General features: G+C 41.4%; 2 protein-coding genes across 3 annotated transcripts in view; one reads left to right on the forward strand and one right to left on the reverse strand.

Moving 5' to 3' along the window:
* The first annotated feature begins 6,949 nt into the window (after positions 1-6,949).
* On the forward strand, positions 6,950-11,370 carry nkx2.4b (NK2 homeobox 4b). 2 transcript variants are annotated; one of them, XM_067482136.1, is made up of 3 exons: positions 6,950-9,099; positions 9,220-9,414; positions 9,834-11,370. In XM_067482136.1, the coding sequence occupies exons 1-3, from the start codon at positions 8,943-8,945 to the stop codon at positions 10,514-10,516; spliced, it is 1,035 nt and encodes a 344-aa protein (XP_067338237.1). In that variant the 5' UTR covers positions 6,950-8,942; the 3' UTR covers positions 10,517-11,370. The 2 variants fall into 2 exon arrangements, with proteins under 2 accessions (XP_067338237.1, XP_067338235.1); XM_067482134.1 differs by having other exon boundaries at positions 6,950-9,414.
* Positions 11,371-11,393: 23 nt separating this feature from the next.
* xrn2 (5'-3' exoribonuclease 2) overlaps positions 11,394-14,035 on the reverse strand; it is a 32,575-nt gene continuing 29,933 nt past the window's right edge. Inside the window, exons 30-31 of the mRNA XM_067482133.1 lie at positions 13,585-13,795; positions 11,394-11,742 (exon numbers count right to left, since the gene is read on the reverse strand). Coding sequence (XP_067338234.1) covers positions 11,680-11,742; positions 13,585-13,795 — 274 coding nt within the window. The 3' untranslated portion in view covers positions 11,394-11,679. The remainder of the gene's footprint in view (positions 11,743-13,584; positions 13,796-14,035) is intronic.

A 14,035-nucleotide genomic window follows, 5' to 3' on the forward strand; every position in this document is an offset into this window, starting at 1 on the left:
CCACAATGTAAAAACTTTAGTTAATCTGACTTAAAACATTTTAATTAGTTGAATGAATTGAATCTTTAAAGTTCACTCAATTCAATATTTTCATTTTTTTTGAAAGCAACACTTGCAGAACTTGAGACTCAAAACTGCTCACAGACCTGTGTTTTTTTTTTTTGCAGTTTGAAGACAACAATGAAGGGCACATTAAAAACTCATTGGAGATTCATTGGAGACACAGTCAGAGCAGGGGAGCAGCTTCAGATGCTGTTACTTTGGACCAAACAGACTTTAAAAGCTTCGGCTGCACATTAGTTCACAATGTCAGAAACTGAGAAACGTCATAGAAAAGAAAATTCTCTGTAACAATTGTCCGTGTGTCTGAAATCTAGACACATGGAGAAATGAATCAACAATATTCAAACCGAGTTCAGCTCAGATGAACAAACTAACTTGGTGAGTTACAGTGACCGTGTGATGCATATTTTTTTTACAAACTTTAGAGGCTTGAAAGGCTTTATAATATTTTTTAAATAATATAAAAACTACTAGTTAGCAAATGTTCATGGTTTCATGTCGCTGTCATTAAAGAAACTGAGTTTTAGACACAGTTGAACGGTGAACCAACAGAAACTGATTTAAGAAAAGCTGAATTAATATTTACAGAATTAGCTACAGTTTAGAACTAATTTAACACAAAATTGTTTCTTCTAGTTGTATTTTTAGCATCTCTGTTGCTGAATATTGTGATTTCTGACAGGCTCAACCGGCTCTTTACTGCATGCTGACAAAGAAAGACCAGCAGCACGCGCTTTCCTGGGGTGTGAGTCGACTGTGTGTGTGTGTGTGTGTGTGTGTGTGTGTGTGTGGGGGGGGGGGGGGTCAGAGGTCAGCTCCACTCAGAGGGATGGGGGGGCTGTCAAAGCTTTGAGACAGTTATAAAGCGTCACCTGCTGCTATAAAAGAGAAGAAGACGAGGAGGAGGAAGACAAATTCAAACACGCTGTTGTTTTAACTTATTACCCATTAGAGAAGTAAATGTGGATGAGTTTCTTTCCACGTTAGTGACTGACACAGAAATTAGCAAACAGTGAGCTGGGAGCAGTTACGAGTTACTTCTAAGATAAAGATTCGAACAGCAGGAGTTTGAAGATGTTTGAATAAAAACAGAGATTAGGATCATTAAATCAAGCACATTGTTGAAAATGGATTCTGTGGTTTTCAGCGATTTTAACATGTTATAAGGTGCAAAAATATAATTTAATATATATAATAAAAATGTAAATATCCAAAGTCACTAAATCCGCAGAACTTTGTTGTTTTTTATGTTTCTACTCCATCAGTCACTTGAGCTCAGATTTATCTTACAACCCTTTGGAAAGTTTGGTGTGAATGTTTATATAAAATGAAGGAGTATAAAATATGTACATTTACACTTTTGTAAATAAATAAAACAAGCAGTCCAATATTACTTCCTCTCACACGCTGATGTCCTCGTTGCCTTTGTTTGGTAGAAGTTGAATTGAATTTATAATCTACTCTTCATTGTTTTCCCACACTTTTAAAATGTGACATTAGACCTTATCATGCAGCCTGCAGGTGGCAGCAGAAGCTTGACTAAACAGGGGGCACGTGCACACACAAACACACACACACTCACACACAGACACACACAGTTGTGTGTACTCTGTGACCTCTGACACAGAATTTGATGCTACAAAGCTACAAATAATTCAGCCCTTACAAAGATTAACATGCAAAAATTGTATTTTCATAATCAGGCTGTTTTCTGTTCAGTGTGTTTTTCCCCCAAAAATTAGTTACATGAGTTACATCAAACCAAAGTACCTAGTTTAAAAACATATTTAAAGGTATTGTTAGTGCAGTGTAGAAATACTGTGTTATGTGTATAAGTACTGCGATGGAAGATGAACTTTTTAAAGTAAAAGTAATTACATCAAGAAATATTTCAAACGACCAAAATAGTAAAAGTATCGAGAATGATACTAGAACAGATGAGCATTTTCTAATTACTTGGTCACAACTGTGTAAACATCAGTACTGTGTCAGCAGGTAAAGGTGGAGCTGAAACATTTTACCTTCTGTTTTAACCATCTGCAGAGGAACTAAGATTGTACTGTACTGTACTGTGGTACCAGAAACTGCAAAAACTGCAGGTGCTTTTAATCGATTGTGAACAAAAGTTCTATGATAGATGATGAAATATTGGGCCATTTGTTGATCGGAAGCAGGTGTTTTCTTTTTATGGACTGCAGAGGACATGTCCCATGGTTGATGGAGACAGGTGCGTCCTTTAGTCAAACGGTCAGGGCCACAGAATTAACCGTGCGTCTCCACCCACTGGCCTGGAGGAGAAACACCCAGATACACACAGCTGCTTCCAGTTCACTGACTCATTCAGTGCATTTAGTGTTTTTATCCTTTTTTCTCTTACTGGAGTAAATATAATTAATTTACTTCCCCCCAGTAGAAGTGAAAGATTACTTACCACCACTGAGTAAAAGTATCAACTAACACAAGATCTAAGGAACAAAAGAAATCAAAAAAAAATATTGTGATTCCTTAAAGTTGTGCACGAGAGTAGAAGTATAAAGTAACATAAAATAAAAATATGAAACAACTACTTTCAAATTGAACTTATGTGCAGTAGTTGCATGATGCATTTGGTTATTCTGCATAAATAGAAAAAATGACTCAGTTACTTCCATTACACAGTGACAGTTATTACTGCATAGAGTGTAATATTACAAAAACACGGTTCAAGAAGTACCACTTGATGGCGCTCTGAAGCTCCAAGGTTTCAGCCATGAGCGGCCTTCAACACACACACACACACGCACACACAAACACACCTGAAGCCGTCTTTAACAGCCAAGTGGAGCACAGAGACAACGCCTTGACCTCTGACCTGCACGCACACACACACTGAATGATTTCTGAAGACCACTCCTGGATGCGACCTCTGACCTTTCCGTCTCAGCACACTGTAACCAGGTCAAGATGGAGCCTTTTCCTCCTCCTCTTAGAGACTGAAACGCGTCGGCATCTCTCCCTCTCTCTCAGTGAAGATGTGTAGGTTGTTTTATGACAGATGCACGAATGTTTCTGCACAGTGTAGGATTGTGTCTCTTTCTGCAGGAATAAGACTTAACAGACACAGTCGCACAGAAACGAGACAAAGAGAACCAACTCAAGTAAAGGCGACAAAACAACAGCATAACAATTTGCCTCACACAAATATTTGAGATTTTTCCACAGTGAATAAACGAATACGTGCATTTTGTTCGCTTCGATATCATATCCGTGTTCCCTTTTGGTCTTTCATGAAAATGTGATCATCTTTTGTGTCGTGTTTCCGTAGAAAGAGAAAACTCTAAAGTTTCGTCTGACGTGGGCAGCATCACCCCTGTGACTCCTCCGCCCCCCCTTCTCCTCTCTGTGTGCAGTTACAGGTCGCTGCATCTTTCCACATTTCAGGAGCCAGGTGGTCTGGACGTTGAGCCCTCCTCCCAGCTCCCCCCCACCCCACCGGTTGGAGTGGGCTGCCTTTTCAAGAGGCGTTCAGGGGCCACAGCTGCTTGGCCTAATGCTCCTCCAGAGAGCCGAGGATTAAACCGAGGGGAGACGTGCAGGGAGGCAGGCGGTGGGGGAGTGAAAGGAAATGATGAGGTAGGAAATGTAAAAGGAGAGAGGACAAAAAAAAAAAGGTGCATACAAATAGAGGTTGCAGTAAGGGTCTAACCCACCTTTAGCCTCGGGCAGAGACATGAGCCAACGCCGCAGGTGCTCTGAATCAGGGCGGCAGAAACTGGTTTGATGCAGGAGAACTGAAAACGATAGAGATATTATTGAAGTGCTGCAGTGAAACTGAACACGGAAGCACTGAGGAGAGTCGTGGATCAGCGTGTTCTGCACACCGAAGAGCCGAATGCTGGTCGTGACTGGAAGCTGTTAGAGTAGATGGTGATAAAGAGCTGAGTCCATGCAAAGAAAAAGGTTCAGTTTATTAACAAAAATGTTAAAAAGCCACGTTCACATGTATTATTCACAGGTAACATCGTTTTCCTACAAACCGACAAACAGCCTCTTCCAAATGTATCAGAGCAGCAAAGCCACTTCATTTGTTTGGGTCCATTGGATTTGCTACACACAGCCGCCACATTTGAAGTCACCAAAAGTACTGGAACGTGTAGCCGACAGGTGTTTTTTTGCTACCCAGGTGTGTCCTGCGAGATTGGCTTTTTGAAGATAACGAGCTCCGTCACATTTTTACCTGTGAAAACTGGGTTTGCTGTTAATAAAAGAAGACAGGAGAAAGCAAAACCATCAATGTCCTAAACCAATGACACTGAGCAACGAAAACAGCTGATGACAGAAACGTGAAAGCTATGAAGAAAAAGCCCAAAACAACAATCAGAGACATCAGAAGCAGAAGGTTTCACAATCCACCGTCTGAAGGAAACTTCCCGAGTTCCACGAGAAGGAAAGGCCTCATCAGCAGGAAGAATGAGAAAGTCAGGTTGGAATTTGGTTTAAAAGAGGTTATCCAAAAACCACAAAGTCTTATGACGTGATGAGACCAAGATGAATGTCCACCAAAGTGCCGGTAAGACCAAAGAGAGGAGCAAGAAAGAACCACTTCAGCTCATCTGTGAAGGCACAGCTGTTTCTGGAACAAGCTCACAGGATCTTGGTTGGTAATAGAACTCGTGATGGCAGCTGCAGAAAGAATTCAGAGGTCAACAGAAACATGTCGTCTGCAAAGTTACAGAGAAATGCATAAAAACTAATGTGGAGGAGCTTCGTCGAGGCGACGATCGAAAAACAAGCTGTCAGCTCAGCAACTCTGAAAAAGTACCAGAGCAACACAGTTTGACTGTGTTGAAGCACAAAAAACGTTCTGTTAGATTTATTTAAAATAACCAGGAGTCAGGTTTAAATCAGTGAATGAGGGAATTAAACACATTGTCATGGTAACAATAAGACAGATGACATAACGCTGCTTCTAAAACATTCAAGTCAACCTCTGAAGCCATCACCACCAGCAGTTAATGTTCATTTTTGCCTCTTATTGACTGATAAGTTTGTTGTGCGTTTACACCTAATTGAACTTGAATTATATTCTAATTTACCTTGCTAGGTAGCTCAAAATTGGGCTTCTTAAGATGGATTTGGATATACCATAAATAATTATTAATAATTATCAAGTCTTATTCATAAAATAATAGTTTTATTTAAAGCCACAAAACAAGTATTTTACCACCTCAGACTCAGTGGGCACCATCAGTGGCCAATCAGACAGTCGAAGGAGCCCGTGCCCCCCAAACCCCCCCTCTGGTCGCACCCCTGTCACCTTTATTGTAGCATGTTGCTGCCGCATAAATAAACACATGTACTGTTGGTTCGAGATACTTTAAAAATAGTGACAAATAACGACAAAGTGAAATTCGTGTTTTGATGATTTACTCAACCAAGAAACGTCGCAGAAAACACAACAGATCAGCTGGAACAAGAATGTAGGTTACAGTAGTTTTGAAAGTTTTCCCACTGTATTATTTGTTATTACTGAAGGAGCTTCAGGGTTTCACATAAAGCCAAAGTGGAGAAATTTCCTTTTGCATGTAGATTTTGAAAAATATATTATGATGCTGAAATGCAGATGCACCAACACTGTGCAGCTCATATTCAGCTGATGGCTGTTTACGTTGCTTTGATTTAGCTGCAAATTGCTTCACTTAAACACTCCGAGGGGCTTGATGGGGTCAGTTTTTCTCCTCTGAAGCATCTTATTTTGAAAACTGAGGTCAGGGACGCTGCTGCTGCTTCCCCGCAGAGAAACAGAGACACGAAAGAAGCAAAGAGAGATTAATAAAGATTTATTTTGTGGATTCGAAACTCGGACGAGGGGACCTGACTCACCTCCAGAGACTGAAGACAATCGTCTTCACGGAGTCAAGATAAGCAGCTTTCAGACGGATTTGCATCAGGAGACGGAGAATTTCAAAGGGGACAAATGTCTCCCTGTAAACACACTGAACAGTTTTCTTCTTTGTCTTCGTATCTACAGCCAGTTTCCTCGGAGTTGATCAAGTCCAGGTCCTGGGTTTTGGTGTCTGCAGGAACTCATGGCTTCGCGAGAAAAAAGGGGGGAAAACAAGATGAACAAAACTACAGACAGCACAGTACAAATACTACAAACCTGTTTCATACTTTATTTACTAAGTCACGTGCTCAGTTTTATCCTGTGCATAATATTAAACGAACATTCTTATTTATTACTCTGCTGGCCTTTGTATTTAATTTTTCAAAAAGCACATGATGTGTATTTGTTTATAGTACATGGTTTCGAGGATGCTAAAAAAAAAAAACACTTTAATTTGAAAAATCAAAAACAACTTAATGTATGAGAAGGTGTAAAGGTCAGAAATAAAGAAGAAAAAATAAAAATATTTTGTGCAATAAATTCCTAAAATTGTGCCTCTTGGAACATTAAACACAAAATGCAGTTTGTTCTTAATGATCAATAATGACAAAGTGAATAAATGACTTTTTTTTTTTTACAATCAAAATTAAATAAGTTCTAACAGAAGTCAGATAAGTGAAGTATATAGCTCAAATATGTGCTGAACCTCTGAGGTGAATCAGCCTCTGTGCACTTGAAATATTTTGTTCATAATTTATCCTAATAATAATGATAATCAAAGTTCACTGAAGCTTTTATGTTCACTGGTAGGAACATTAACAAAAAACAACGTTCAGCACTTTCAGAAAAAATGCAGATACTTCACCTCAGCAGCCGATTGAAGCTTTTTTTTATAACCAAAGACTTTGCTGTGATCCAGTCAGAAACACGACTACAAGGCAGAACTTTCATGAGTCATTTATTTGAGAATATTCACCTTTAAAAAAGTATCTCAAACACTGTGATAAACAGAACCTAACAAGTTGTAATAAAGAACCTGGGATTAATTCAAATGTACTGGTCACACACTACAGGAACTTCACTTCAGAAATCAAGACAGAAAATGACTTAAACGATAACAAAGACGGAGGCATCACGACAGGCCCCTCGGTTTATTCTCTACTAAAGACATTTATGAGGAAAAGATCATGTGTTTTTACTCCGAGAGTGTATTTTGCTGAGTGACGTTAAGAGAAACTAAAGTAGATGCGTGTCCACATGTTTGGACCCTTTCTATCAAATAAGACAAGAGTTCAAACCTTTCAGCAGCTTATTCCCCGTGTTTTAAAAAAAACGCACGTTAGCATCATTAACCGTCACCATGGATACGCAGAGAAATGAAAAGTAGCCATTAAAGAAGCTCCTAGGAAGAGACGTGATATCACAGGAGTAAAAAGAGAAGCGCGGAGAGCTGAACTCCTCGGTGGGTTTAAACTCAGCGTGAATCACTGGAAGCAACCGACATCAGCCTCTTAATACGCGAACAAGCGGTGCGATTAGTTAAAAAAAAGCTCCAAGATCAAAACTCAGGAAGAAAAACTGGCGTGGAAACGACGTAAGACGCGTTAAACTGTGGGAATCCGCTGAAACGCAGGAACAACTGAATTATGGTTAAAAAAAATGAGAGGATGCCCTTTTTTTAATTTCCCATAAACTGTGCTGAACTCCCTGCAGGGCAAATACAGCTGTTCCTACCAGATGCATGAAGCTGCGGTCACTCTCGGTCCCGGTCGGACCCGTTCTCCTCGCTGCACCCCCCCCCCCGGGGCTCCATTTCTAAAATGTATTATTATTATTATTATTATTATTTTATCTGCCACCGGAAAACCACGAAGCTGAACGTGAAGTGACGTGGGGCAGCGGGTCAGCAGGTGATTGGCTGATTGCTTCTGGGCCGCAGCGGGAGGAGCTGCGCAATTCAAAGGTGGACTAGGGACCACGGACTAGGGACCAGGAGGAACCAGCAGGAACCAGGTCCAACCAACAGGAGAGAGAGTTAAGAGTAAATGATCAGAATAACAAATCAAGTCACAAACCTGTGATTAAAAAAGGCAATAATTTATATTTTAGTTTGTTTTCATTGATTCCTGTCAGTAATTTTCTGTTGTGACTAATAAATTAAGTTTTCTTGAAGTTGACTTTCACTGTAAAGTTCCAACTCTCTGTTGGAACCAAACGCACGCAGATAATTAAGAAATACAACAATCACAAATGTATCTTTTAATAATATGGAGGCCTGAGAAAAGTTTTTTTTAAAATGTAGAATTAAAAAATAAACTGAAGAGACGATAATGTGTTATTTTATAAACTGTCCCCATCAGTGGCTGTTATTCAATAAAAACGATAATAATACAGAATTGTGTGTGAAACTTCGTTAAACGTTTTGAAGAATGAAAGAAAAAAATGAAATAATCCTCAGACTCGGTCCAGTTGATAATCGGGATGAGCTCGAGTTCATTTAAACGAAACAGATTCGATCTTTATTTGGCAGGAAACGAAATCAACGTGTGAAAATGTGAAGCAGCAGCGCGCGGATCTCCAGGCTCCGCTCAGCAGAAATCCACGTATGAACATGACAATAAAAGGTTCTGGAGCCTGAACATGATGTTTGCAGAAACGTCCATCTTCATCAGGAGCTGCTGCTGGTCACAGCGTCTTTAACTAGTCACAGCTTTGGTCAAACTTCAGGAACCAATCCTCGGCTGGTCCAGACCCGTTTCTCAACTCGCTTCTGTGATGTCAGTTGTCATTGTTGGCTGCTGCGCGCGCGTCGCTCCGCCCCCCCATGTGCCGGAGTCCGGCGGGATAAGGGCAACTCGCCTCCTCCTGCAGCCGATCAGCTGGACTTCTTCCCAGGGAGACACAACAAGCAAGACGCCGGAGGGAGGGAGGGGGACGCAGGCAGAAGCCCACCGCATCCAGCCATAGGCAGCAGCGGACCGGACCGGACCGGAGGGCACGGGGTGGCCGCACCATGTCCTTGAGCCCAAAGCACTCCACTCCCTTCTCAGTCTCAGACATTTTGAGCCCGATGGAGGACAGCTACCGCAGGTTTGGAGGGATGGACCCCGCAGCAGGGAGCCTGGGGTCCCCGCTGGGCGCCTACCGGCAGCCGCAGGTCTCTCAGCCCGGTATGCAGCACCAGCACCAGCCGCAGCAGCATCAACCGCCTCATCTCCACCGCCATCACCATCACCACCACCATCACCACCTGTCCTCCTCTTCTTCATCCTCCTCCTCCTCTTCCTCAGCCACCGCAGCTCTGGGACCCGGCGGGCCTTATCACGTCCCGCACGGCGTGCCGCAGTTCTCCGGGGCCGTCGGCGGCTTTTGCAACGGGGGCATCGGGAACGTCGGAGACCTGCCGTCCTATCAGGAGACGGTGAGGAGCGGAGGAGCCGCGGCGGCGGCGTGGTACAGCAACCCGGAGCCAAGATACCCGACAAGTAAGAGGAAGTTCGGTTAAAAGTTTGGACACGGATCAGCTGCTTTTACGCACGAGACACAAATGAAAAACGGGTTTAATCAGGTTCCAGTGACTTTAAAGCGGTTTCATTAAGAAAAGGTTTTAAGTGTTGTAGCACTAAATTCTACAATTTAAAATATTGTTTGAACCGGTCCACAGCGACCCCCATTAAATCCCCGAAACCAAAATATTTGATCCGCATCCACGGAGGCCTAGACCTCTTTATAGATGCTTTACTGGTCCCAAAAACACGACGGGGGGCTCACTGCAAAAGTAATAAACTGTTGGCAATTTCAAGTTTTATTTAGCTTTTCTTAAAAGACTTTTATTATTTATTTTATTGATTTATGAGTTGGCCTTTAAATTCGTCTTTAACCAAACATTTTCGCTGTCTCCAAGTTTCCAGGTTCATGGGCCCCTCCGCCGGGATGAACATGCCCGGGATGGTGGGCAGTCTGGCCGGGATGGATCCCACCGCCAAGTCCATGGTGACGCTGCACGCGGCCCCGCGCAGGAAGCGGCGGGTGCTCTTCTCGCAGGCGCAGGTGTACGAGCTGGAGCGGCGCTTCAAGCAGCAGAAATACCTGTCGGCCCCGGAACGCGAGCACTTGGCCGGATTGATCCACCTCACGCCGAACCAGGTAAAGATCTGGTTCCAGAACCACCGCTACAAGCTGAAGCGGCAGGTCAAGGACAAGGCCTCGCAGCAGCTGCAGCAGGAGGAGAACGGAGGTGGAGGAAGCGGTGGAGGTCTGTGTTCGACGACGCGCCGCTCCTCCTCCGTGTCCCCGGTCCTCTCCAAGAACGGTAAGGGATGCCGGAGCGATTCCAGCGGTACCAATCAGACCGGGAACCGACAGAGCAGCTCAGGCGAGGTCCTGGCGGTGACCCCGCAGCAGCAGCAGCAGCAGCAGCAGCAACAGGTGAACCAGCTGTCGTCCACGGATGAGCTGGAGGACTTGTCCCCCAGTCCGCCGCTGGGACTGCACAGCCAGATCAACATGACGCAGACGGACGCGGCGCTAATCGAGTACACCAACAGCATGATCGGCTCCAATTTACTGTACGGGAGAACTTGGTAGGGATAACGCGAGGAGGGCAGGCGGGATCGGGGCCTCTGAGGGCATCATCCCGGGTTGTTCATTAGAAAACCCGCTGCAACACACACAAAAAAGCACCAATTAATTTTTTTCCCCCTTTGCGTGCGTAAAGTTCTGGTTTTACGCACGCAGGGACGCAAGACTTTGGGTGGTTTTGAGCAATAGTAGGTGCAAAAATAAACTGTATATTAGAGCAGCGAACCTGGACTAAATGTTGCTACCACTGTTATTTTCTTCTTCTTTTTGTTGTTTTTTTTGGGGGGTAAATGACAGATGTGACTGCTGCTGCATTTAAGCTCGAGACTAAACCACGGGAGATTCCGGATAAGGAGCGATCTCCTCTCAGTGCGACCCCTTTTATTTCTTCAAGAAATTAAATTATTGCAGGTTTATAAATGAAGTTAATACAAAGTGAAGCAATAGAGGCAGAAATTTAAAAGAACAAACATCCGGGAGGAACCACAGCGGTTTGAGAAATATTTTCTTTCCAAGTAAGTCATCAAATATTCTGTTACAGCCGGTTTTAATTTGTTTTCAGTATTGAATAAATGATATTTTCATTTTGGACATTCCAACGTTTTTATTCTGAAACCTAAAAACAAAGAAGAGGCAGATTTCTGGGGTTTTCTACTTGACACGGACGCCAACTGTAATTTACAGGGCTGCGTTGTTTTTATGTTAAATACATCCGAAAACGTTTCATGCTTCAGATGTTTTGGAGAAACACGATGCAAAAATTTAGGTGGGTGGGTTTAATAAAATTAACGACTTTTACATCTGAACCAAATTTAAGCGAAAATTAAACGTTTTATAAAAAACACTTCCGGTCCTGTATGAAGTGACAAAAATTAGACAAAAATAATCCAAACACACTTTTATTTTACGTGTTTTTTTTTTTTCTTTCCACAATCATTTTGGAGACATTTCTCTCAGAAATAAACACAGGCGGACACTTGACTCACTTGTACTTTACAACTTTTATAAGTTGTTTCTTGTTTTAAAAAAACAAACACAATTCACATGTTTTTGTTATAAGCAAGATAAAAAGGAAAAAATTAATTGTACAAGACTACATTGGCATGAAAAAAGAAATACTTCCTAAAATCGAACCCCCTCCTCAGAAACAGTCCAACGTTATTCAGATTTTATTTCCAGTTGTATCTTCTGGATGGAGGAGGAGCAGGGTAACCTCTGCCAGAGCTGTAGCCCTGGAACACAGAACAAAGTCAGAACAACTGCTCATCGATTCAGTGATTCAGTGAGTAAAGACATGTCTCAGCTAAAACTACTGCTCGGCAATGATACAACTAAAGCCTTTTATTATTTCTATATTTGAAGAATTAAATTCACTTCGCATGGGTCAAAAGGTTTTTTTTAAATCCAGAAACTTAAATCTGCAGAGTGTAAGATTCAACCTTTCTGTTCTTTTCAAGAAAAGGAATTAACAACAAAATAACTGGCAATATTTTATTGATATTCACGACTTGGTGATTGGGATGTTTGAAAAACCTCAGGTGTTATTACAAACCGTTTTAATGTGTTTCTAAGCAACTTTATTAAAAGATTTATTAAAAAGGATTTAATAGTTACTTGTTATTTTAGGCAAAAATGTTTAACTTTTTAGTTCTACTTTAAGTTGTTACTGCTTTTATTTCATGTGAGAATTAAAGTCCTGACACAAAAACTAAATACTTTGCATCAGAATTTTGCTGAAGCAGCTTTGGTTTAAGGAAAGTGTTTGAATGTGGAAACGCTGTAACTTGATATTGAGAAAAACTAAAGGAAGTGATGAGTTAATAGAATGTTTATAACCTTCAGTGATAAAAGGTCAAAAATCTTTAAAAGTTGCTGCTCTGTCAAAATTTCTTCAGATCTTACAACAAACCAAATAAAACACTGGCTATAACAAATTAGACCTTTTATGGAAAATAGAAAAGTTGAAACAATTCATGTCAGTATCTATTTTTTATGATCAATTCATTGTTTAATCATTTCTGAAGAAAACAAATATTTCTTGGTTCCAGCTTCTTTTGTGTGAGAACTTGATAAATTTCTTTGTTTTACACTTTTGTACATCGAGTATCTTTTGTTCCACTTTTTTTTTCTTTTAGGAAAAAAAAAAGATTTTTGACAGCATTAAAAAAAATTATAAAATAAAATAATTGTCTGCTCTGTTATATAAAAGATCAAAAACACACACACAAAAAAAAACGGGGCCTGGTGGCTCAGTGGTAGAGCAGAAGGCAGCGGGATCGAACATAACATTATAATCTGAATAAATCCAATTTTCCATCACAAATGACAACAACAAAAACCTGAAAACACTGACGATCAGACAAATGTCAGCAACCTGTCAATCTGTTGGTGGAAAGTAACTTTATATTATAAAAGTACATTTATACTCAAGTACTGTACTTTAATAGAATTTATTTTACTCTCGTTTTACTCTGATGCATTTTAGGGGAAATATTGAGTTTTTCCTTTGCAGATTTAGTATAAAATATTATTTCAACAGCATATTATTAGAGATTAACATGCTGTCAGTACATAACGTGGTTCCAATCTGGTCCAACAAGGTTAGTAATGGTTAAACATTAATGCATCAATAAGTCAAAAGCTCACTTACACTTTTTCTAAAATGCAATAAAAACTAAAGTCTGATTTCTTTATTAGCTTGAACCTTAATTTAGCCACAACAAGTTAAAATTGTGTTTCCACTGACCAACTTAGTCTGATATGGAAACAAACACATTTAGATTTTGATGCCTGCAGCATGTGAGGATGGGTCTAACACTTGATGTTAACATTTGTAACCGAACTGTCAGTCAGTTAAAACTAATAAAATAAAATTCTCAACACACGATTGCAATAGTCTTTCATCATCTGGATGCAGCATCCAGACATGGAACCTGAAACTCAGAGACACAGCAATTCAGCGTGGAAAGGCCACAGTTCTTATGTCAGATTGTGATCTGTCATATGAGGTGGGGGCTTCACCATCACCCCTTCCTGTGGGATTGCGGCTTAACTGAGTGATTTAAAGGATTTACCTGGTGCTGCTGTCCCCTGTTGTCCCTGTTGTCCCTGTGATCGTCCCTGCGATCATGCCAGTCATCTCTGCGTTGGTCATAGCGTTGCTGGTATCCGCCGGATCCCCCGCTTTCCCATGAGCGGCTCAGGTTCTGCTGGTAAGCCGACTGCTGTGACTGCATGGCCCGATCCCAACCGTGACCCCCACCTCCATACTGCTGCTGCTGCTGCCTGGAGACACGAACAAACCCGTCAGCTTCCAGGAAGCATCTTTAAGCACTTACAAACCAACGCGTGTTGAGCTCCAGGTAGCGTTTAGGCCGAAGAGGACACAAGATTTACTGCGGCTCAAAATGAACTTCTAAAGAAAACTTCTGTTATTGCTCTTTGTACAGTACAAAGAACTTGTTAATCTAAAACATTTTAGGTTTTCACTGACGTCAGAAACACTTTGCCAAAGATTAAACAGGT

Source organism: Channa argus, chromosome 17, assembly GCF_033026475.1.
Source record: "Channa argus isolate prfri chromosome 17, Channa argus male v1.0, whole genome shotgun sequence".
Lineage (NCBI taxonomy): Eukaryota > Metazoa > Chordata > Actinopteri > Anabantiformes > Channidae > Channa > Channa argus.

Coding starts and splice junctions, on each gene's coding strand:
- nkx2.4b (XM_067482134.1), top strand. CDS start 8,943: ATGTCCTTGAGCCCAAAGCACTCCACTCCCTTCTCAGTCTCAGACATT. Junction 9,415..9,833: donor GGAGCCAAGATACCCGACAA/GTAAGAGGAAGT, acceptor GCTGTCTCCAAG/TTTCCAGGTTCATGGGCCCC.